The sequence below is a fragment of the Nesoenas mayeri genome (genome assembly GCF_963082525.1).
Source record: "Nesoenas mayeri genome assembly, chromosome: 5".
Taxonomy (NCBI): Eukaryota; Metazoa; Chordata; class Aves; order Columbiformes; family Columbidae; genus Nesoenas; species Nesoenas mayeri.
Genome location: NC_137548.1, coordinates 13,054,607 through 13,080,253, shown reverse-complemented (window position 1 = coordinate 13,080,253; position 25,647 = coordinate 13,054,607). Strand labels below are relative to the sequence as shown.

General features: G+C 38.6%; 1 protein-coding gene across 1 annotated transcript in view; it reads right to left on the bottom strand.

Moving 5' to 3' along the window:
• Positions 1-10,179: 10,179 nt before the first annotated feature.
• Positions 10,180-25,647, bottom strand: part of BEGAIN (brain enriched guanylate kinase associated) — a gene marked incomplete at its 3' end in the record, with an annotated part of 157,121 nt that continues 141,653 nt past the window's right edge. Inside the window, exons 6-8 of the mRNA XM_080345642.1 lie at positions 18,299-18,406; positions 14,747-14,830; positions 10,180-11,547 (exon numbers count right to left, since the gene is read on the bottom strand). Coding sequence (XP_080201768.1) covers positions 10,180-11,547; positions 14,747-14,830; positions 18,299-18,406 — 1,560 coding nt within the window. The remainder of the gene's footprint in view (positions 11,548-14,746; positions 14,831-18,298; positions 18,407-25,647) is intronic.

Below are 25,647 nucleotides of genomic sequence, written 5' to 3'. Positions count from 1 at the left end.
TCCCAGGAAAAGCTATTTCTTTCAACAGTTGTGTGAAGCAGTATCCACTCAGCAGCAGAATATGAAAAGATTCAACTCAGTCCATAAGCATTGATTCATCCAGCTAGCGTGGATGGCACTAATGGAAGAAGGTCCAGATGTGTCAAGGTAGTTTGTGTCAAGGGTGTTGCCTTTTTTATTAGATCCTCCGCATAGATTGATAAATAGCTTTGGCTTGCAAGAAAGTATAATTATAAACTGATGAGTGTTAAGAAATGTGATACATGCAATGTCAGTGCCTGTAGAAACACGAGGTGAAGCCCATCTGCTCCGTAGTAATTTTGGAATACTGTACATTGAGACATCTGCTTTGTTTGAGTTTGAAGGCTTTGTAAGGAGAAAGGACTAGCAGAGGAAGGGGTGGTTCACAGTAATATACTTTCTGCAAATACTGGAGGGCAGTCAAAAGTCAATGCTAGATCCTCTGGTTCTGAAGAGCTCTGGCTTTCATCATGTACTAAGCCAAGCCTAGAGGGCTGGAACGGCTATGGTTGGGATCACAGAGGCTGCAGTGGTTCCCACAAAGGCCCTCTAGAGGCAAGAGGAGTTTCTTAGGGGCACTGGAGGGATGTGTAGGCAGCCATGTTCATGTTAACAGAAATTATTCTACCTGAGGTGCATCCGTGAGAAAAATGAACATGTTATGTAGCTGATTAATTGCTGGTTTTGGACATAAACTAGATACTTGACCCCAGAAAGCTGAAAGTCCATATTTTTTCTGAATCTTAGAGAAATGAAGGGGACTATTTGAACTTCATCCAACATGTAAGGTATGTGTAGCTCTGCAGTGAGGTACTGTTGCGCAGGAACTGGGCTATAAAGAGGAAATTTTAGATTTCACAACCAAAGGGAAAAAAAAGCTAAAGAAAACATGATATTTAGTAAATCTAGGCAGGTAATGCAATATGCATGGCCTATGCAATTACAATCAAGAGACTATTATGTCAAGTACTGTATAATCAAGTAATAAGAGACAATCTGTCCTTCATAAGCTTACAGGATAAAAAAGATAGAAAAAATATCCTAAATTTTGATAAGGATAAAATGCTAATGTTGGACAAATTAACTGTTTGGCAGAGTTTGGGAATTGTGTGTGTGTTTTCATGAGTTGCAAGTTGGGTTATTTGAGCAGGAGCAACACTTTCTCCTTAAACAAAGCAGAAACTTAAAGCTCAAAACAAAATAATCTTAGAAGTGAGAGACAAGTGGAGTTATGTGAAGCTCAAGAAAGAAATCAAGTTTAATTGGTGCCGTCTAGAGTGCCAAAAAGTGCATTTCATCTTCAACATCAATAGAGAATGAAAGAAAAGTAAAAGGCAGTCTAAACCTATTTTAAATAAAATACTTGTTCAGGATCTTTGCAAGCGTGACTTCAGTGAATTTGTTGTGTTTCCATACCTTGGCTCTCTGGGGTCTGAGATCTCAGTAATGAGCTACTTACTGACATTCTTTTCAATTAGACCATTTCTTCTTGAGTAACAAATTTTCTTTTGTTTAACTGATTTAGTTTGGGGATTTTTTTTTTCCCTACTGATACAAGTCAGGTCATTATAGACATGGCTGCCAGCTCCAGCAAAAAACCCCATGTCACTGTAGCTTGCAAAACATGATTTTGTTTTTCTCTCTGAAAAAGAGAGGGGAAAAAAAGTTAAAATGAGACTGAAAGAAAATAGTTTGTGTTGCTAAAAGCCTTTTCCTGGGACTTTTTCATAACGTACCCTAAAGATCAGGGAAACACAGTAAATGTTGTGACTGGAATGTTTTGCTGCATTTTGTGCTGACACAGCCATCATCCTTGCTCTGTCTCCTTTCTCTTATCTATCCAGCAGCTTGTCAGGAAAATTCAAGCTGGTCCAAAAAAGCAAGCTGCAAGTTCTCCACTCAGTTATGTATTTTTTTCTGGGAAGCTGCATTGTGTGTGTTCTCTGGTAAAAATATGAAAAAAACCCCTGTTTTATCACACGTGAGCACTAATGTCTTAGAAATTATTTTGCATTTTAATAGTTTTGATGTACAGATTCATTTCTGAATTTTCTTTCTTCCATTTTCATGTCTTGCCTTCTTCACGTTCAGGCTGTTGTGGACTCTGAAAGCAGAGGTAAGTGGGGATGAATAAGAAAATGATGATTCAGTTCCTGTGCTAAGACCAGGCTTGAGAAATCAAGCTTTCATTCTTTATCTCTTTCTCAAGTTATATCATAAGCAGAAGGCGCAGATTCTTAAAATCTGCTAGAACTAAAGTAGCTAACTCCTCACTATCTAGCTGGATTAGGCATCTCATCTTAGTGGAACTCTACAGGCTTTGGGGATAAAAGCATTTCCCTCACTTCTGGAGGATAAGGACTGTGAGGTTCTGAAGGTTCATTGAAATAAATTGTCAAATTATGGTCAAGTGAATCATAAACCCTGACTTATCTCCCTGCCAAAAATAAGCCCACCAGAATCAGTGCTAGAAATGTCTCAGTTAGAAGTGCTGCTGCTGTTGTCTCTACCTCCTCAGTTTGGTGACACAGAAACTTCCTTGTGAGAGGCTGTGTGCTCTCTGCTATTTGGTAGAGGGCTTCCTCCTCATACCACCTCACACACAACTGGTGTCCAGACTAAGAGGCTTTCTATTGCAGGAAAAAAGCTAAATGAGGGCTTGACTGGGAGCCCACTGAAATTCGTAGCCCTTACGTGCTGAGAATACTTTTTATTCACAGAGTCACACAGAGTTGCAGAATGGTTGGGGTTGGAAGGGACCTCCACAGAAGAAGATTCCATGTGATCTGTTTTACAATGTCACTTGTGAAGAACCGGAAAGGGAAAGGATGCTGACACTATGAATTTAATTAATCTGGGACTTGCTGCTGTTCCTCTTCTTCTAAATCATAGAGCTGTCATGTGTAGTAAATATTGTGGCTCTGCAGCTCTTATGTGTGTCTGCTCTGATTCATAAATTACGAAGAAAAAATCTAGATGGGCGTATAAATTTAAATATGAATTCATTAGAGCTGTCTTCAAAAATAAGAATTAGTCTGAATAATCATAGTTAGAGTATTAATGTATGTAAGTTGGTGATGGGCATGCTGCTGAGAAGGTATTTAACTCTCATCGGGGGTCTTTTCCAATGATTGCATCTATTATCAATCACATTTTTGACCCTCGCAGATAAAGATGTTCTCCCTGCTCAGGGATGTAATAACTGTCTGCAGGGATGATCTTTGCCTCAGCAAAAGAGGAGTGGGGTAGAAGGGACCTTTTCACCTCACACAGATGTAGGATGTGGGGCTGTCAGCAGCTTTGAGGAGCTCCCACCTGGCAGAAAGCAGAGTGCACTTCTCTGCAGCATGAGTGCCCCAGAAAGACAGAGGAGAGGAAGATCAGGGGCACCAAACAGAAACCTTCCAAAACCTGCAAGGAGGTTATCAGGAAGACAGTGCCAGGCTCTTCACAGTAGTGCCTTTGACACTAAGCTGGTGTCTAAGCCAACATTGTGAGGTAAAAAGCTGCCTGGGGACCACTAATGGATGTTCACCACCTGAGCCTCCTGCCCACCTCTGTTGCAGGTGGACACTTTACTCCAGGATCTCTCTGGAATTCTGACCTGTATGGCCAGCTGCAGTTTAAGTCACATTTTAAAAGGCTTTAGGAAACCTTGGTTTAGTGTTACATGGCCCTAAAAATGACATTAGGATCGTGTTTCTCTTGTGATTCCTCGAAAGAGTGGCATTCTTATCTGCTCTGTCTTACTAATCAGAGGTCTGGGTTTGTGGGTATTTGGGGATAGTTTATAAGACAAGTTACTTGTCTTTTAAAAGAGAAAGTCTTAATAAATATAAGATAATTATGGATTAAATCTTAATAAATCTATTTGCACTTTGAAACCTACATTGAAGACCTGTTTGTTAAAATTGTTTTATTGTAGGGAAATGTCATTTTAACTATACTGAAGCAATTAAGAGGTTATGAGCAAGAAACTTATATTTATCTGCTTTTCTAGTTAACGCTTAACATCAGTATAGTTTGGCGTGAAAATGGTTAGTAGCTATTCATTAGAGACAGAACATATATATATATATATACACTTAACTATTGTCGTAAAGGATAAAAATATATTGCTAATACTTAGGCAAATTTTCATGGCACATAGTGGATCTACATATAATGGTGCATCCTCTCCAGCCACGTCATATAGGACTTTGTTCAGCAGAGCACTTAAGTACACACTTCTGAGGTCAAGTTTCTCCTCAGGCACTTATTGTTTAATTTAGAAAACAAATATGGAGGAATTAACATAGACTGAGGAGTGATAATTGCGGCTTTGTAAGCAAGATAGCCTTTGGATCTGAGTGTTACAGAAGATCCCACACTGGGAGGTGGAGAAGAGTCACAAGAGAAGCTTTCTCAAGTGAGGGGAGAAAAGTCATTTTTTCCTCAGAATAAAAATGTAAAACCAGCAAGTGAAAAGGGCAAGACTAAACATCAGTGGAGGCACATCCAGTCCACAAGCAGCAAAGCCTTTCATTGCATGAGAATCCTAGCTATTCTTTTTAGCTCCAGCTAAACAAAAGCTCTCAATTCCTAAAATAGCTTTACTAATATAGTCAAAAGAAAATATCAAAATACCACAACTTGAGAGGGGAACTGGAATTAGTGACAGGCTATTAAAGAATGACCGAATTAGTAAAGTTGATTTATAACAATGTGGTTTTTAAAAAAGACATGGAGGAAAGATTGGGAAAACAATGAAAATCTTCTGATAATGTTGATATAATACCACATGGACAGGAATGTGAAATATTTAACACGTACAGATCAAGATGTCTGGCTGAAGGTCATTAGAAGCTGCTGCTTATGCTGAGGACTGTTGTTAGAACCAAGGTACTTTTGAAAAGTTGCCTTAGCGCTTTTCTAAAAAGTGACATAGATTTCTAAGGCCGGAAATAGAACTGCTGTATGAGGGTTACAGACTTAGAAAACCTGGTACTAAGATGACTCAGGTCTATTCATTTTGGGAAGTACATTAGAGTCTAACAAACTTGCAACTAAACCTGTGCAGGACTTGAAAACAATGTACCTGAAAATGTATCTTCAAACTTAGCAGAGATGGAGGAACAAGAAGAATACAAATCAACTCTATAGGGCTCAAGTCCATCATGAGCAAACCCAAAGTTTCCTCATGAACATCCAGTATGCTACTGCATAATAGCTGAGGAAATTACAGACAAAACAAAAGGCAAGCATATGAAAAATGCTTGCTTTTCAAATGCATCAATTTCCAGGAGACAAGCTGCCATACTAGAAACATGGCCTGGCATTCTTTGCATGAAAATTCAAACCTTTAAATTTGGCTATATGAAAATACATTTCTCTGAGTGAGGCTTCTTTGCTTGTGGATCACTCTGACCAACTACCTATAGTTACTGAGAATTTCAGTGCTGGGAACATCCCACATGCAGTTGCTCTGGTCTGTGTAGTCCCCCCTTTTCTAGTACTGCTTTTCCATACAGTGCATTTGAACAACTCAGTGTTCATATTAAAATATTCTGGTGTTCAGTAGTAGAAAGGTGAGGAGGATGTTCCTTGAAAAAATTAGAAACAGTCCTGAAGGGAGTATCTTCCAAGGAAAAGCTGAGACGACCACATCTGCTCAATTTAAACAATATTTAAGGAAAAACAACATAATAGTCAGTAAGGATTACAATATTGTAAACCTGAATGGGGGACAAGAATTTTATAGGAAAGTTCAAAAGATGTTAATTAGTATTTTAAAATTAAACAAGGCAAAATTAATCTAAGTAGCTGTATAATCATGCTCTATTATAGATGTTGGAGTGAAAATTATTTTAAAATAGAAGTGCTGGAAGGGGAAAATATTAGTTTGATAAATTTTCTAGTTTAGGAGAAGTAAGAAACTGTTGAATTGAAACTACCTGTTTTGTGGCTTGCCATGATTGAAACTCAGAAATTACAACTATAGAAATAGCTTCTAAAAAGTTTAAAAGAAATTTGTATGTGTTATTCAAAATTGAGATTTTGCCTCTTTTTTTTTTTTTTCAGCCTTAATTTTGAGTGAGAAAACGATTTTCACATCTCAAAAATGCATTTGCTTTGCATGATTTCATAATACTTATGCACTGTTGTTCCTAATGGATCGTATCCTATTTCCCTGGTATCTTTTTTGTATCTGTTTTGTATCTCTTTTAATATGTGGTTTGATATGCCTCACTCTGATCTCTTTAAGACTCCTTTGTTTTCCCCTGATCATTGTTCTGTGTCATGCACATTTTACTTTCAGTTTTCATTCATTAAAATGACATTTCTCATCTTCTGCTTCACTGCACTGCTGAGGACTTGCCACTTATTTTCCTCACCCCCTCTGCTCTTACTCATGGCAGATGAAATAATTAATCAAACAAAAAATTCTGCTGTAGGTATCTACAAACCCCTTCAGATGTCACTTGGAAAAGTGAGGTTTTGTGCCAGCATGGAGACACCTTGGCATTTTTATAATGTTTAAGAGAAAACTGGGCATTTATGTCCTTGGGAAAAGGTATTTCAAGGCAAATTCTCAGCTAGTGGAGTGGAGGAGTCTGTGGCATATTTCTTTGTCTGAAGATCTGTTTTGCATTTTTGGAGTCACTTGTCACTAAATGAACCCAAGAGTAGTGTCAAGTTCATCAAACCACACCTGTTTGAATGAAATATAAATAAGCTGTTCTGAGGACAATGTTTCAGGTGCTGCCTTCCATCAGAAACGTCCTACAGAAGGTAAGAGCTCTGAGGAACATTGCAGCAGACAGGCCTACCACTCCTTTCACCTGGGTCAAACTAGATCTTCTCCTTCTGAATGATATATTATTGATTTGCTTTCTCTCTACTACTTTTCTATTTTTAACCAGGTTCAACCTCCTAAAACCTCCATGACTATTAAATCTCTACTTGGGCCAAACATGTCATCTGGAGGCCCAACAGAGCCCTTCTAAATTCACAGCACACAATGGTGAGTCTGGAGACAACAAGCGAAGAATATCACCAATGACATACTCCAAAAATCTTCTCCATGACTGGATTCTTTGGATGATTTTCTCTCACTGCGAAAACTGAAGGTATACAAAAGATTGAAACGCTACCACAAGGAAAATGTAAATCTATTGTGAAAACACTTAATGTATTTCTAGTCTTATGTCAAAACAATCAAAACAAAACATGCCAAAACAGAAGGAATATCTTCTTATAATCTTTCAAAGGTCTTCTGTTTTGAAAAATTAAACCAAACTATAGCTAAACTTGTAAACCTGAGAAGATTTTGGTGATTTTTTTTTTCTCATGTTCATAGAAGTTTTGCAAATTTACTGTCAGTTTTTCTGATCAAGGAGAAATTAAAATTGAAGTTGAATAGCTTTTCTAGCCATTTTGATTAATTCAGTTGAAATTCATTATGGGGTCACATATTGTTCCATAACAGGATTCATTACAGAAAAAATATTGCAAAGTCATAGGCTATATTTCAAGGAAAACTCCATACTAATTCAGTGTAAAGGCTGGTTTTGATCTACATATCAGTGCACATAAACTAGGAAAAAGAGTCAAGTGAAACATAGAAGCTGAATTTGAAACTGCAGTAGTATGAAAGAACATAATAGAACAGGATATTAAATAATCAGATATATAATATCTAGTAGAAACTTAATTTTGTGTAATGGCCAAAATAGCAGTTTAGTGTCAAATAATGAATGATATTATAAAAGAGTTAGGCTGATACTGTGTTCTAGTTCATAAAAGTAATGATTTATTTTTCTATAGCTTACATGTTTTCTTAGGTTAGATAACAGTTAATTTTAACTTCTTACATTCAAATCCTTGTATTCATTGATCAAATAAGTGGATGTCCTGCCTTAGAGATAGTCTAAGTGTTACATACCTGAATGAGTCAACAGTGAAATTTTTTTTGCTTCTGTTTTCTATCTTAGTGTTTCGAATGTGAAATAGCAACTTTTTTTTTTATTTCCAAGTCTATTTACTGCAGATCAGATTCTGCCATAAGAAGCAGTTGGCCTTGGGGAACTTTATTCTGTGTGTTTTTTATGGACTTAATGGAATTATTCGTGGCATGACCTGCCACTCACACTCTCTGTGAGCAAGTATGGGAGCATAAAAGCACAAGGTGTGTTACAGCTTTTGTACTGAAATAAGCCTCGCTTTAGAGTTATGTTGTGCCTTATCTACGTGATATTGTTACCTACCATTATTCTCCACAGTGCCAGTAGAGATCTTGGAGGTGCTGTAGAGATTGGATGCCAGATCTTCAAAACAGCACAGCAAGTGCTTACACACATCAATAATGGTCAAATTTTTATATTATCCATGAAGAATACAGAAAGCAGTAGGAACTGTTGATACGAAATGCACTGAATCTTGATTTAAGATACTTATGTGAGAAATGAGCAGTTCTGTATTGCTGCTTCATAGTTACTTACCAGGTACTTATCAGTTACTTACCAGTTCTCTTTCATAGAATCAGCAGAAAATATATGGGTTTTTAAAATAGATATTGAATGGTAGGTTATTATTTTAGCTCTATAAGGAACTATTTTAGACAGCCACAGTGATCTCACTGATTACTACCACATATTGAGCTAAATAAGGTCTTGCCCCATGCATGAGCTGGTAAGAGTCAGTATTTCAAGTATAGGATACATGTTCAATGAACATGACTTAAAATAGTTGTTAAATATTTATGACTGTATTCTGCTTGTCACCAAGTAGCAATACTGAGGCTAGGAAGAAAATCCACAGGATTCACCTTCCTCTCTTCTTTGTTTTTCTCATTTTGCTCATTTCTTTCTGCTGCTGACCAAGTTGTGTACTCCTTGGAGGTGAAATTATGAGAAACAAAAAATTCTGCAGAGGAAATGCAAAAACTACAGGTAAAACTACAGCTCCTGAGAGCCAGAGGAGAAATTTCCTTAGGCTACAGAAGGCCGAATTTACCTTAAGCTTTAGAAATATCTCTTAGAAATACCAAGCTACATATGAAAAAAAAGGCAACTGTAGAAGGTAGCAGCCCTAAAGACCAAAAAGATTGTGTTGAATATGTGTGACATAGAGGAAGTTAAGTGACAAGTTTTGAGTTTTCTGTGTGTAGAGCCCTGCTTAGTGAATTCAGGCTTCTTGATAAAAATTTTGTTCTCTTGTTTACTTTCCCCGGGTTGATTAGAAGCAGTCCTTCCACGTCCAGGGTTGTGGACTGAGAGCCAGTGCTCTGGAGCTTACAGAGAAAGAGAGGCTCCTTTAGAAAAAATCTAAACCAGGAGCTTTACTCATTAACTTCTGCTGGACTGATGCCACCCAGAGCAATGCCATGTTCTATTGACCAGAGTGTATTTTAATGAAGGAAAAAACCTCAAACCAATGCAACAAACCCCAAACCAAATATATCCACTGGTGTCTTTTATTAAGTAATGCAAAATACAGTATTAATTATGACACTGCATGCATTTTAGACAATATAAATGCAAGCCTACAGAAAATGTGACAAAGAAACCCTCAATTACTTTTGAGGTAGTATACAAGGAAAAATAGGAAAGCAGAAACACAGTGGATTAAAAGAACAAAATATTAGTATCACTTTGTGCATACATTAGTCACTCATAAATACATTTGTATGAAATAATTTAAGATACAATTCCATTCTTGTTAAAAAATATACTTATTCAAATTCACCATTCTTTTTTGTTTTGTTTTCACATGACATTTTATGGTATTTTATCAGGTGGATTTATTTTTTATCACCGCCGTCATGATTTTACCCTTTTCCTCCAAGAGTATAGGCACAGATGGCCTCATGCACAAAAATAAATAAGAAAGCTGCTTGAAGGGAAAAGAATTCTGCTCAAATAGCTTAGGATAGTCTAATAAATACCATTTTGTTTATAAAAATATTTCAGGTTTATAAAAGAGGGGAGGGGACAGTCTCCCATGTGGAAAGGATGTTAAGTGAAAAGTGCTGTGTAACATTTTTGAAGAGATTTTTTTTTAAACATATAGTACCATTATGAATATAATCCTGTTTCTTAGAACCTTATTGTTCACCAGAAGTATCAAATGCTGTTTGCTTCCTTTTGTTTGTTGTCTTATTGCCGTTTTGGAAGATGCCTAGTTCAGAAGGGTTCCGTATAATTGTGCTTTTGTAAGGCTGTCCTTCCGACTCAAACCAGTACTCCCAGTCCGTTGAAACTGCTGCTGTTTGGTGTGAATACCCGAATGGCTTCCTTGCTCCATGGAAGACTGGTGGATTTCTGAAGCCTCCACTGAACTCTGGTTGAGGGACTCTGCTGAGCTGTTGGGGCTCACGTCCACGTATTCTCTTTTCAATACTGGGCTATTTTCGATGTTTTTGCTACTGCATAACTGGACAGTGATCCTTTCATTTTTTTGGTCTCTTGATTCTTTTGTTTTGTAAGTGGGCAATTTTTCCTGTTTACAACTAGTGCTGATGTCAATATTCAGACCACTGTCTGTTCTCAGGAAGCAAGAATCCACAAGTCTGCTTTGGCAGATATCATCTCCTTCTGAGCAGCTATCTGCTTTGTAACTAGCATAGATGGGGCTTGTGCAGCTGTCTCCCTTCTTAATTGGGCTGCTGTAGTACTGCTCCGAAAAGCTACAGGGTGACAGCCTGCCAGTGTTTCTGTAAGAGTATGCACCAATGTCCTCCACGCTCAATTGCCTCCATCGCCCAGGCAAGTCTTCTTCTGAAAGGTGGGTGCCCCTGCATTCATTCCTCATTTTCTGGTTTGCTAAAGCCTGCTGTGGTGTTATGGCTGAGAAATGAAAAGGTTCATTCGCATAAGGAGACAGAGTTCTAGTAAAACTGGGTGAGTTCTCATTGTCATCGGCAAGCTCCATGTGCTGCGCAGGTTTGGACTTGGCAAACCTAGGACTTCCCTGATGCTCGTAACCTGCAGGTGACTTTCTTTCAAACAGTTCATCTCGGCTACTCATGTAGATCGCTTGCTGAGAGGCCGTCAGAGTGTTGGCTTGGGCATTCTCCTTCTCCTCGGAGGTGACGCTGAAGCTGGAATAGGAGCTGGAGGTTGGCAGGGAGGTAATGTACTCTGGGAAGGCTTCATGAGAGAAGCTAGAATGGAAACCATCTTCTTCAACGGTGCTGTCTGTGGAGTTCTGGGACCTCAGGAACCCCACATCTTTCACCTGTGTGTCCACGCTCTGTCTCCTCTCCCTTCTCCTCTCCTCTGGGCAGTAAAGGGCGGTGTCACTGCAGTAGATGTCTGACTTGTACTGGGGCCTTTGTCCAAGTTTTCCAGTAGAGTCCTGAAAATCCCTTGTAGATGGGCTTGACAAGTGTGAAGACAAGCTGTTTGGATCTGGTTTTTCCAGTACTTTGGCAATGACACAAGTGGGTATGGTATCAGCGTATGATGTGTGGCACAAGGGGACAGAAAGGCTGCAGCCGTGTTTTTCCAGATGGATGCTGACTCTTTCCTGAAATTCGGATGGCAACTGTAGCATAAAGAGATGGCAAAGGGGACAGGAAAAAAGAGTGAACAACAGTGCTGGTGTTTGCTTGGGCCTATACAACATTGATAGAAGAGTGCTCTTTACAGTATATGGCTCACTATACATGGTTCTATGACTAATGTAATGGCCATGATCTTTGTGCATTTCTGAAAACAAATGTAATCAAATTACTTTCACTTATTAACATTTGGAAATCTTCATCTTCTTCCCCTCATGGAAAACATTGTGAAATTGAAATGTTTCCTGCCAAGTTAATTCAGGTTGTAAAGAATGTATTAAACAACAATTTTAAAAAGGCAGGTAGGGAATTACAGCCTACAGCAACACTTTCCAGACTGTGTGCATATGTCTGATTTGCAGTTGGAGTGGAGGAATGCGGAGGTCTCTACTAAGGTGAGGAAAGAGGAGGAAGAGATCACATCTATTCTATTCTTCTTTTGCCTTTTTTTGAGCTCATCTTGCCTCCAACCTGGTGCCAAATTGGCTCCTGCCATCAAACATTGCATTTGATATACAATGCTCTTTGAAGAGGGAGGAAAGTTGGTTTCACTGACACTTAAAGCCATGGTACTGACTGCTGTGACAGGAGCTTTCCTGTGCAGGGTAAGAAGCAAATCAAACTGACTGCTTTGCCCCAGCACTCGGACACTGCTTGTCAGATCACCCATCTATATAAGCCTCAACATCTTCCTTTCCAGCAGCTGCTAGCTGACTGCTTTTCTGGTTTCTTACTACACTGACAAAAACAAGAGCTGAAACCTGAATATGCATTATGATTCCTGGGGCAAACTATTCAGAATTAATCAATAAGTCTGTTATGCATCATAACTCATATTGTTTTTGGAGAAAGTCAGGATCAGGACTGTGGACAGTGGTTCCACCTGGCATTCTGTCATGTGGACCAGAAGAGACTGAGACCCTGTGTTCCTCAGTGTAGCTAAAAATCCTGGTAGGTGATGCCGAGGCAGGTTTCGCCAGGCATGCTTGCCTGTCCAGTATTATCCTCCTTGCTCATTTTGGATCTCAATCAATGATCAGACAGGGATATGAGAGAGTGCTGCATGGTGGCTATCTCTCAGTATTTCTTGCTGGAAATCAAAAGAACTCACGTTTGCACTAGGTTTCAAGTTTGTAACTGTGATAAGTCTTTTGATACCCATGTTGATCTACACTACTTAGGAGTTCAGCCCTTAAATACTTGGCTGAACTCTGATTTACTCAGCACTTGTGTTTTATAACTAGAAATCATGTTCCTCTTTACCAAATATTCAGTGGTTTCCCTTCTCATCCTAACGAACCACTCCCTCCTTTGTTTCTCTAAAGAGAGAACCCAACAAATACTGAAGTGGTGTCCTCCTGTTGCTATTTTAAGAAAGAGAAATTTAAGATGCCTGCTCGTTATAATGATCTTATGTTGTATAAGGTACAGAGCTCCTCTTGTAGATTCTTTGTGAAGTTTTAAAAATTGTCTTAGTCCCCCCAACTCAATGTATTCAAAATATGGCATGTTTTGAAATGGCATTCTTAATGTGAAGTAGAATGAATGTTTTTTTAACCGACAGACCTTCCAGGATATTTTGGATTAATCTTTGTGTTGTTAATGAGCTCATATGTCTTCCATTGGAAATAAAGAGTGTGATATTGCCAATCTGCTGGCAGACAGCAATATTAGTCATAGTAAGTACAGATGCAGCAAAGATTGAATAAACAGGTTGTAAAATAGGGCTGCTGTAAATTGCCACAGAAATGAGGAAAAAATACAGTTCATTTAATACGAAACTGCTGTATGGGGCAGCTATTATTTTAGTATACTGTAACACTACTGTTTGATCTATTTTTTTATACATTATATAGATTATGAAATGTGTTAAGAAAAAGAACATTATTTTTAAGGTATTGCACTGGAAACTGGAATAACTATAATGATATTGCTGTCACATTACTGTATTGTACTATAGTTTAGGCTTTTGGATAATCTACAATACTTTGTCAGGCAACATTTGCATTTGCAAGGAATTTATTGGCTGTGACAGCACATTCATACTTCCTAAATTAATAAATACTTGAGCTTAAGAGTGGAGGCCTTGACTATTCAATTGAGTGTATGATAGGCTGGGAAATGGTGGGGAGATCCCACAATTGTGATAGTTTTCTACAAGTGAACCACTACATTTGAGGTCCTAATACTTGCTAACAGGTAGGGTGCTTTCAAGTGTCAGTAAAGTCCTGGTAACTCCTGGATATGAATTGCTAAGCAAAGTCAGTTACCAGGAAAAAAACAGCATGACCAGGACAATGATTAATTTGGAAGTTCTGTCTCAGTTCCAGAAAATCATTGCCCTTTTGACAGAACTTTTGCTCTATCCTTGTTTACCAAAGTTGTTTAGTGCTCTGGAGCACTCTACTGGCTCAGAAATTGTTTATACATTCCACATTCAATTTGCATTATTCTGCCACAGAATTGCACGAGTGAGACCATTTTGAGGGGACATTAACCTGATGGGATTGATAAAGAGAAGACTTTTATCCATGACCTTCAACAAAGCAATACACATGAGGAAGGTGCTATTGCTTTGTGTAGGTCTTGCATCCCTAAAGACGGTCTTGTTCACTAAGATAATATTTGCCTCCCCTTCAAGGAGTCTGTTCTCAAGCCAGGTTTCCTTGGAAGCGAGGATTACTAATTAAAGTCTACACCTGGAAATCAATCATTCAGTGCTCTGGTTGCTTTAGAGAAAGATATTTGTTCTGTCAGTCCATTTTAAAATTCAGGTTTAGAAATTAGCTGGACTGGAAAATAGCTTCAGGAGGAAAATTGATTATGTCAGAATCTCTGATGCCTGTAGCTTGTCATTTCCCGACTCTCACCCCCCCGCTTGCCCCCCTGCATTTTTCAGTCTAGTGTTCTCAACACTTTGGTTTTGCTAAAATGTTTGTTTTTCATGTGATCAGTGCAGGCCCATTCTACCGGACAGCCGAGATTCTGAGGAAGAGTTCACCTTCCAGTTCCATCACTGGCTGTGGTTTTGTCAGCACAGGGCACCAGCAGGTGCACAAGCCCAAGGGTGTGTGGAATCAAAGCCTTAAGGCCACACAAGTTCTGGAATTGATGCATGTAAAATAATCTGTTTTCCATAAAATATTTATTTATTTGAATATTCACCAAGTTCGGTCACATTACCTCCGAAAGCTTATGTGCCCTGTCGTAATTCTTGCTGCACTGGAGCAACTGAGCAGCTAAATTGCAGTCCTTCCTATAGAGTTCCTAGAAAAACAAAAAATAGCCTGTTTTTCAAAGTCTGCAAGTAGCTTGTGGCTTTCAGCCTTTCTTTCATGCCTGAGCAATCTTTTAAAAATTGACTCTGGGGAGGTGTGGAACACAGTTCAATTTAAGGTTAAGATTCCGTGTTTCTTCCACAGTCCTGAGATGTTTGCCCCTTTTACTCCTTGAGGGCAGATAAAATTACTAAAAAGAGAATTTTGAGAACTCTTACTACAGAACAGTAATCTGCATTTCAAAAGATGGATACTTACCATTAGGAACTGGACTTTGTATCGTTAACATGCATGGCTCTATGAAGGCTAAAATAAATCTGATCTTTTAAACAAAAAGAAAATGCAAGAACAGATAACTTTTACTGAGTCTTATCCAGATCAACACTAAGATACTACTTTAGAAAATGCTTAAATAGTTTTATGAGACTGTGGGAGAAATTCATTGCAGAAATACACATTGTATTGTTTTATAAAAGGACGGCCTTTGTCTTATGAAACTTTCTTGCTGGTTCCTGGCTCCTTTCATATCTTGCAGAATGCAGCTACTCAAACATATTAAATCTCACTGCAAATATTTGATACTGCAGAACAGGGTATTTTCACTTGGTAAGAAATTACCATGAGAATTCCACACAGGGAAAAAGAGAATTTCAACAAGCCTCTTATACTTTTTTTGTATTGAATGGCTCCCACAGCCTATTTAATGGGAAAACTCAGTACATAGATTTGCCCTTCAGCTAAATTTAATTTAGCACACATGACTATAACTGTATCCTTCAACCAGTATCTTTGGGTCCCTGGAGGTAAGAGTTGTATGTTGCTTCTAATCAAGGTGCCATTAAAAACCAAATTGGCTTCAGAAGTTGACTTTATAGGTGGGCATAGATAAGACAGACAAAGCATAAAGGTACTATGGACACAAGGCTGGGCTAACCTGTAAAAATTAGAAAATGCTTATAGAGAAAAGGTGTTGAATACTGAAATGATTTTAATTTTCTTCGGTGCTAGTGTTTTAATTTTATCATATGCAGATTTTTACTGTTCCTCTTGTTCTTTGCAGAACTGATAAAGAAATTTTCTATGAAAAGAAAAGGTGGAAATTCTCTTTGTTTTGAAATACAATTTTAGAACTATTCTGTAATAACAGATACAATGAGACATTCCTGGGAGTCTGTGAGGCATGAAGGTAGTAAAGGTGTTTTTTCTATGATCATTAGTTCATTATATCTTCATATTCAAAGGTCTTTAGATACTCTTTTGTGTGTGTGTGTCTATATGATCTTTTATACATGCCACTTCTGCCTTAAATGTACTGGGGAGATACATTCATCTATGCAAGTCTTAAAATTTATATTGGTACACACTATTTTTATTCCTGAAAACAGATGCAAACAGTAGGACTTCAATAATTTAGAAGCAAAATCTGTTGCATGTGCAAGTGGTTTTGACATGTTACATGCACATTAAACACATAATACATTGCTGCACAATATACAGCACAGACAAGTACTCCAAGTTCCATATGGAATTACTAGGCACACAAAAAATTAAATCACTCCAAAATCTAATCCTTTCTTCAAAAGCTGTGAGGCTCTGTTTCTGTGAAGCAGTTGTCATGGAGAGTACAAAAAGTATTTCTGACACTTTATTTTTAGTAGCTTTAAAAATTGCGACAGAAAAATTATATATGGGTTGAATGTACCACGTGTACTTTGCTCTCAACATGCAGGACATGCCATGGGACTGGGGTGACTTTCTGTCTTTTAATGTTTATCTGAATGGAAACTAGCCACATCTGTGGCAACTAGAACAATAATTGGCAATTAATGCCAAAAGTGTTCTTCATAGTCTAAAACATGTTTTTGCATCAAAATCATCCTTTTACATATCTGTCAGAAGAATAAGGGGAAATATAATCAAAAGAAGAAATATTGGCAAGACAAAAACCTGTTCTCCCCATGCAGGATTCTTCAGTTTAACACTCTCTACTTATTAGGCATAATATTTTTTTTTCATAGTTCTTTATTTTAGAGTTCAGAATCTAACCTTTAGCTAGTCATGCTGCACAACTAAGGGTAGAATTTTGTTTCTGAATCAACCTCGATTATGAAGAAGTGGTGCTGTTATTTGAGGCTTCTGGACTGTACTCTAATGTTCGCTGTAGTCCAGAATAATTCTTGGAAAAAGAATACTCTGTAGTTCAGTCCAGTCTAAGATGCCTTTTAAAAGCTATGATTATTGAAAACACACCTTCAAATCTAGGCTCAGTCCTGACTCAGAGAAGTAGTGTAAATGCATGAATACATGTTGGGAGATTGTTACAATATTTTCCCTTTCATTTTAGGCCTGAAATAATGCCACTGATATCAGCCAAATTATTCTGGATTTATACCCGTGTTTCTAAAACCTAAATTTAGTCCACTTCACTTGCCAGGTTCCTTTAGTTACAGCTATTAGAGTTATGAACTAACCATTGTTTCAGCACAATTTCTGTAAAAAATAAAGGGCCAGATTGAGAACTCTTTGTTTCCGCTGGAAAGCTATTAATCACATAGGCACAATTCACATCAACAGTCACATTAATGGGATCAAATGCTCCCTGCCATGATTAAATGTTCATATGAAATATGGGAAGGTTTAATGTAAGATGCTGAAAAATAAGTGCTAAGAGAAACATGTCTTCTGTAGATGAATTTTTATTAGGTGTCTAAGGAATGGCACAATAATGAACTAAATGCCTGCAATGTTCCTTTCTTTGCCCTCTGTTTTAGGTTTGTCCCTGGAAGGTTTTCATGAGTTGGGTTGCCAGCTGCAGTGTACATACCAGTTTTCAGCAGTGTTTAATGAGATGCAGGGTGACAATTGCCAAAGATATTCCCTGTTTTGTTCTACACAGAAATTGTTAAATTATTACAGATGCACCACAGCTGGGAAAAACCTGGCTCCTGATCCCCGAATAATCTGAGTGACCAGGTTGGGTTAATTCTGTCTTATGCTAGTAGAGCTCACTTGTGCTGAGTATCCCATTTGCAGAGGAAATGCAGTAAATGTCAGGCTCTACCTGGTACCTAAAGTCTTTATGATGAATCCTCACCCCATACATGCATTCACACAATAGCTCTGAGCACGTACGTCCACCAGTTTGCTCTGCCAGACTGGAACCAATGACAAAATCAATGTGGAAATATTGCCATTTCTTGGAATATTTTTTTTTCATCTGTTTTAGGTTAGATGTAAGGAAAAAAACATTAGTGGAAAACCTCACCACAACACCATATCATAAGGAAAACTGGATTTACAAAATTACGAGGACAATCAAACATGACTTTTAGCTGTCAAGGCGACAAGTTACTTTTTATGTAAACAATAAGAAATTATTCTATAGTTTCCTGGAAAGCGCATGGCCTAATTTATTTCTGAATATAATCTCAAGATGTATCCATAATTAAATACTTACATTGTCTTCTGACAACTTATCTATTGTCACCTTGGCCTCTATTAAGTGATTATTGAGTGCAATTATTTCATGGCTCAAAGCCCGTTTTTCCTCTTCGTAATGTTGACCCTGTATAAAAAACGGAGTAGTCAGTATTTTTGCAGCTGTCAGAATATTTCAGAAAAAGACCCAAAGGCTGATGTTATTCTCAAATCCAGGGAAAATCACAACAGACCGATATATTTTTTACTATTTTTTTGTTATCTTTAATCAGTAGATGAGGCAACGTATTTTGAAAATGTGGAGGTCAAATCGAACTCACATTAGAAACCTTCACAAAAGTCTCTAGCTAGTCCATGCAAAAATGTTAGATAGAGCATCAGCTATTCCTTATTCGCTACAAGGCAGGTTTCTAGCCTGGAAGTGACTTGGGCTGCTCTTGGCTTTTGCTACAGGAATGTTTCACTTATGCCATTAGCTCCCATTCTCATAGGCGAGAAAGAACAATACTTAAAAAGGAAAGTAGCTGTGTTTGAGCCAATTTCATTTTAGTTGTTGACTGTTCTGACTGCTTTAAAATCCATGAATGAGGTTGTTCATTTCTCAAGATGAATGTTTACCTGATTGCAGGGTTAACACTCATTAGCAGAGTGTGACCCACTGTGGGATAACAGGAAAATAGTCTTCAAACTTCTTGCTGCCTGCTAATTTAATCTTGTTACCAGTAGGCTGTAACTCTGTATTATTAACACAAAGAAATCAGTGTAAAAAGTAAAGTGCCACTGGCCCTTCCCATACTGTGTTTCATTTTCATGTTGCAGTGTATATTGCACCGCCTCATACATTAAAAATTGGTTTGTAGCATTTATAACCCTCTCTCCAGCCTTATGTTACTATTAAAAAGTGTGATAACTTCTGAATGCTCTAGCTGAGATCAAGGCATCTTCCTTGTACTCAGAGCTGTACATGACCAGGTAACAAAGAAGGTCTGAGAATTATGTGGAGGGAACTTTTAGAAAGCAGCGTTGCAGTAGGAACAAGAAGTAGAGCAAACTTTAATGAACATCTGTTTTGTTTGCAAACTCATTCCAGTGACAAATTCACAATCTCACTTCCCATTCTAAAATTGTTAGAGTCATTTGTGAAGGACTTTCTCCAGCAGGATGATTGTATTAGCTACTGAAATTTCCCAAATGCCATATTGCCAGGGTCACACAAAAATCTTCCATCAACACACAGTCGGCACTGTCAGCTAATTGACAGCAATGGGAGTTGTGTGTTTTGAAGTCCAAATGAATATCAAGGTTAATTATACAGCTGCAAAGCACCAGGCTATATTAAGGAAGGGTGATTAAATTGAAAGTGGCAACTCTCATCCCACATTGCTATTTAAAGAAAAACACCTTCTCAAATGGTCTAAGCAAACCCACGGCTTGCTTTAAACAGTGCAGATATGATTAAGGTGTCTTTGTGAAAGTCTGGACTGGCCTGTTTTAATGTCAGCTTTTCTAAGGGCCATCTGTTTCCCACCATTCCAAGACCTCTGTCCTTACAGCCCAGCTCTGGTTCAGGCTTGACACCTCACCCATCCTCACTCCCATTGATCAGGTCCTGCTCCCAGCTGCCTGGGGACTATATCATGGAAAGCCAAAGCGTAGTTTTGAGAGCTTCCAAGAGCTCCAACCTCACTGATTTTAGGGGCTGTGTTTTTTAATTAGGTGGATCGATGTGGTTTTATATGAGGCCCTTAACTTGCATTGATTTTATTGTGAACTAAAAAACTAGGCAATTTGTAAACCTCCTGTACATCTGCGCACCTCTAGAAATCTGTCTCCTTTGAGAGTATGACTGAAGATTACATTTTCAATGGTATTTAGCTGTGTAATGAGGTAGACAAGTACTATACTGGAATCTCCAGCTACCTAAGCACCTGGGAAAGATGTGTCCCCTCAATTTGCCAAGTCATTTCATGCTTCTGTAGGGTCTAGGCCCACTGAGCACAGACTTATTCTTCCAAATAACCATTTATGTTGAAGATTTTATTAATCCTTGTATGACAATCTGTTGTCAATGCCAGGGCAGCTGATTCGTAGGAATCCCTTTTACTCTCTCTCTGATTTCAATAAGTGTTGCTCTTGCCTAACTAAATTGAACTTGACTCAATATATTCTACAGTTCAGGAAGATAATCTGATCAAGGATTTATAGTCTTCAGCATAGAAAGTAGCTCATAAAAGGACAGCAGATTCAGGCTTTGGAAGCAACATTTTCATTGCAGAGTCATGCTGAATCTCACTGAATTATGCTTTCATTTTATTTCAATTACTGATAACTTTTGGGCTGATGTTTCCCAGGCTTTGTACCTGGCCAACTCTGACTTCAACAAATATTGTGCACTGGTAGATATTGGCATCTTTCTCTTGAAATCGCTGTTGTTAACATGAGCAAAATGTCTGTCACACTATGACAAAATGAGGGAGCCTAAGGCTGGACAGGACCCTGAAAGATTTTGACATATTGACCACATACTGCGTGTCCATCTTATGAAGTTCAGGACTTCAGATAGATGTTATTGTGGTCCAGTGGTGGCAGCAACAGGGCAGAGGCTTAATCCTGACACCACTCTGGGGAAAATGGTGCAGCTGGAAGACATAGCATTGTAGTGCTGGATCACTGAATTAGAAATGTTGTCCGTTACTAGGGACTGCAACTTTGAGCCCACTAGTTGCACTTGGACAATCATATTTTCAGCATTGGGTACAAAAGACAGAAAGGGATGAATCGAGGACAGAAATCATGATATCAAGCTATGACTGCAAGTTACAAATAGAAATGCTTATTTTATTTAAACTACTTTTGAACAGACCTCTCCATGTTTAGTGGATTTTAGATGTTTGCTCCTCCTGCTCTTCCATAAGGCTGGTGACCTCACACGTCTCCTTTTAACATCGATTTCTGCTCTGCAGGTGCTTACAAATTGTCTCTCAAATGGTGTTATTGATATGCCAATAGCTTGCAGCTGGGCTGAAGGCTCCTAAAGTCCACTCCAAAATGCCATAGCTATAGGCTGCAATGGATTGAGCTTCTGGTGGATCTTCGTTCAGAAGTCTTTGTTGAGTCAGCTTAGTGCATTTTGCCCCCACCTCCTCACCCAGCACAGAGCCAGCATAAAAGAATGCAGCTCCATAGCATCTGACTAACTTGACAGAACTGCAGTCATGTGCCCATGTCTGAGTCAGATCAAATTCATACTGCTGGATGACTTCAGCAGTGCACAGCACTGATATTAATGTTGGAAGAACCAAGCATTCGAAGCACTTGCTCCTACCCAGGATTTGACGTGAACCTCATTGCTGCCTTCTTGAATCTGATGAAGGAACAGAGTATTTGCTCCTCACAGTGGGATCAGATATTTTATATATATATATATTAGATATTGCCTTTGCCTAGAACCTTGTTTTTCTTATACTTGGTATCTATCACAGTGACAATATCTATCATACCTTCACAGATCCATAAAAATATCATGCGTGACTTTCAAAAGTGTTCGGTATCATCTAGTCCCTGCACCTGTTATTTGTGGTTTAAGTGGGCTGAAAAGGCTTTTGGTAGGTTGGTATAGCATGAAGTAATTAACAGATCAGTGTGATTTGGAAAGTTTCAAAAGCAGGATGAAAAGGTCTGCTTTTCTTGTGTATTAGTGGATCCACAAAGGCTCCTGCTCTAGTACTTCAGCAGAAATTGAGCAGCCTAAAAGTTGGCTCTCTCTCTGGTAATGTTTCAGTCTCCCTTCAATGCTTTCCAGCAACTGGAGAGTGTCCTACTGTAAAGCAGTGTCAGACTATTAGTCATGGCTAGGTTGGTTACTGTCATCTCTGCTGTCCTGTGGGAGCTTTGACTAAAGGTCTTTTGAAATCAGCCTCAATTTTGCAAATGAGCAGTGCTGGTCTATGTAAATGTCAGCCTTTTCAAAGATGGCAAAGTAGATCTGTTCTTTATGTTCCTGTAAGGAACATTTCAATGAATAGCATGTAAATGCTAATGTGAGAATCATACAGTGGTAGTTGAGACCATCAAGGCAGGCCAGCAGCGTTCCATTGGAAATACCCCTGAATGACAAACAGAAAGAGAGACTTGTTCTGTTACAAGTGTCACCAAAGTGGCAGTGGTATCCCACCTTGAATGCCTGGACAGAGGTTTACTGCAAGGTCTTTTGATGTGGTATACAGGCAGAACTTTGTTCGTTTTTTTCTCACAGAGCACCAGTCATGATCTTGTCATTGCAGATATTAATAGGTGCTGTAAGGTATCTGCCAAGCAACTGCAATGTGTTTACTGTTGTTCTGTGGATGGTAGTTGGCAAAGAAGTGCTTGTGGGAGCATATTTTCAAAACAAAGTCTATATATTTTTAGGTGGTATTTTATAATCTCATTGAAATCATCATATGAAGGATAAAATACTAGTTGCAGATGACACAAAACTGGGAGGAGTAGCTAGTATACTGAAGAGTTGTTCTGCCACCCAGAGGGACCTCTACAGGATGGAGAAATGAGATGAAGGGAACCTCATGAAGTACAACAAAGAGAAGTATGAGGTCCTGCACCTGGGGAGGGAGAACCCCATACATCAATATAGTCTGAAGGACACACAACTGGAAAGCAGCTTTGCAGAAAATGACCTGGAGGTCCTGATGGACTCCAAGTTGAACATGAGCCAGCAACGTGCCCTTATGGCAAAGAATGTAACAAGAGCTGTGCTGGGAGAAGTGTTGCCAGCAAATTGAGGGAGGTGATCCTTCCCCTCTATTCAACATTGGGAAGGTCACATCTGGAAAATTGTGTCCAGTTATGAGATAGATATGGACATACTAGAGAGAGAGTCCAAAAAATGTCCAGGAAGATTATTAAGGAATTGTAGAATCTCTCATGAGAAAAAGCTGAGAGACCTGGGACTGTTTAGCCTGGAGAAGACAAGGCTCTGGTGGGATATCATCAATGTATATAAATATCTGAAGGGAAGGTAAAAAGAAGAGAGAACCAGACTCTCTTCAGTGCTGCCCAGTGACAGGACAAGAGTTAATGGGCACAAACTGAAACATAAATCAGGAAACACTTTTACTGTGAGGGTGACTGAGCACTTGGAAAGGTTGCCCAGAAATGTTGTGTAGTTTCCATCCTTGGAGATACTCAAAAGCTGTCTGGACATGGCCCTGGGCAACCTGCTCCAGGCGCCTGAGCAAGGGTGTTGGACCAGATGACCTCCAGAGGTCCCTTTAGACCTCAACCATTCTGCAGTTCTGTGAGATCTGTAACTGATTATGACTATCACACTTCACTCAACTGCTGTGATAACTGGTAAGCGGCATTTGGGGTTGATATGATATAGGGTATTTTAAAATCCTTCCATTAGGAAACACATCTGCCATAGACATTCTGCAAAAATTACTTAATATATAATTAATACATGTTTAGGTCCTAATAAAATAGGAAAAAGGTATGCATTGAATATGGTCTAAGTTTACTTATGTTTCTCCCTGGTATTCCATCAAGACTTCAGACAGACCTCAAGTTATATTTGATGCATGTGAATGCCTGTCTTTTGGAGTCAGTGAAGCATTGTCTAATTATTACTGAAAATTACATTAAGAATGGAGGATGAGGGTGTGTTATCTATCACAAAGAAAAGGCACCCAGATGCTCCATGCATTCTCAGTAATTGTTCAATGACAGTACTTCAACAACGAGTGAGGATGAATTTGTTTTATAACATCTGTCAGTGCGTATCTCATATCCTGGTGAGAAATACATAAAATAGTCATCCCTTGTGGAACTGAATGTTGGGAAAGTATACAATAGTCTCTCCCACAAGGTGTGGAGACTTTTAACTGTTGCAGAGAGTAATAATGTAGCTTAGTTCAAGCTTATGTACACTCTTCTTCCCATCTAGGTGTGTCATGGTCCCTGCTGAGCAAGACACAGGTTTGAAATACAGTGTTTGAACCAAGGGACCTCTTAGCTTGCTGGTGGAGTCTTAAATAGATACCAGGGTGGTGGAGGGGATGGCTAGCCCAGGGGCATATCTAAAAATGTAAAGAAAACAAGAATGAGAAAACTTGTGGTGGAAACAAGACCTTTTTTTCTATTGTAACTCTTAAAGTTAACAATTTTTCTATCTACAGTACTTCCCTATAGACCATATGCACAACATATGTTTTATCAATTGGCTCATAAAAAACAAAATATGGTTTAGATTTGCAGATATCACTGGATATTCTCTGCAGCAATTCATGATTTCAAGCTTTACTGCATGTTAGTTTCTGCTCTGCAGATCTCCATGCTGTTATGACAAATGATGCGTTTGTGTCTGTACATGTTTATGGATGCTTTGGAGCTATGTGAGTTTTTCTGACAGTTTAGAGGCTCGCTATGGATATCTCCTACTCACACTTGCCTGCACCCATGGGTAGAAACTGTAATAAAGCCAGTGAACTGACAGGATGAGAACAACAAGTAAGAATAATGAAAGACATTTCAATGAATAATGAACCTGTATCAACTGATAACAGTTCATGACATGATCCTTGGGGTGCAGGATTTTATTCTGATCATTGTCTAAGAGCATTATTTAGTACATATTTAATTTTTTTATTTACTTCTTTGTATAACAGTCTTATTTTGGTTTAGCAGCAAAATGAGTATCCGAGGGAGCTCTTCACTTACAGACTCACTGACCCCACAAGTCTGTTAAGAATACGCGTCTTTACTAGCAACTAGAGAAAAAGAGTCAAATGTTTAGCTAATCTGTTAGGTAATTCTTTGTCAAGCTGCAAACAAATCTGCAGGAACCTATAGTGATGTATGCAGAATCTGTGGTAGCATCCTGATTGCACTCGGTGATGCACTATTTTCTCATCTTTGCTTCCCACTGTGGTAATCCTCAGGACACCCATCCTTGTTGCAACACCTCTTTATAATGCTATAGAGCCTGGCTTTCAGGAATGGTATTACATTACCATAAAGAGTAACAGTTAATTAATTTTATTTACTCTATGGTACGCTAGATAATTATTTAAAGGAATTTTCTGTTTCCCAACTGCCAAGGACACAGGTAAGGCTGCATTCTTCTGAGACAAATGTATGGCATTAAGGTTTTAAAATGCTCACTTTTCTGAGGCCTTACCTACTGCAAAAACCTGTATCATGTTGGAGTTCTTCCACATAAAGATGATAGTGGCAAGACGATTATTCCAGTGCGACAGGCCTTTCTTATGACGAACACATGGGATAAAAGGAAGTGACAGTTGTATAAGCCGTGGATTGGCTCAGGAAGAGACTCAATTATCTGCTCTTGCCATAGAATAGTTTTTTGCA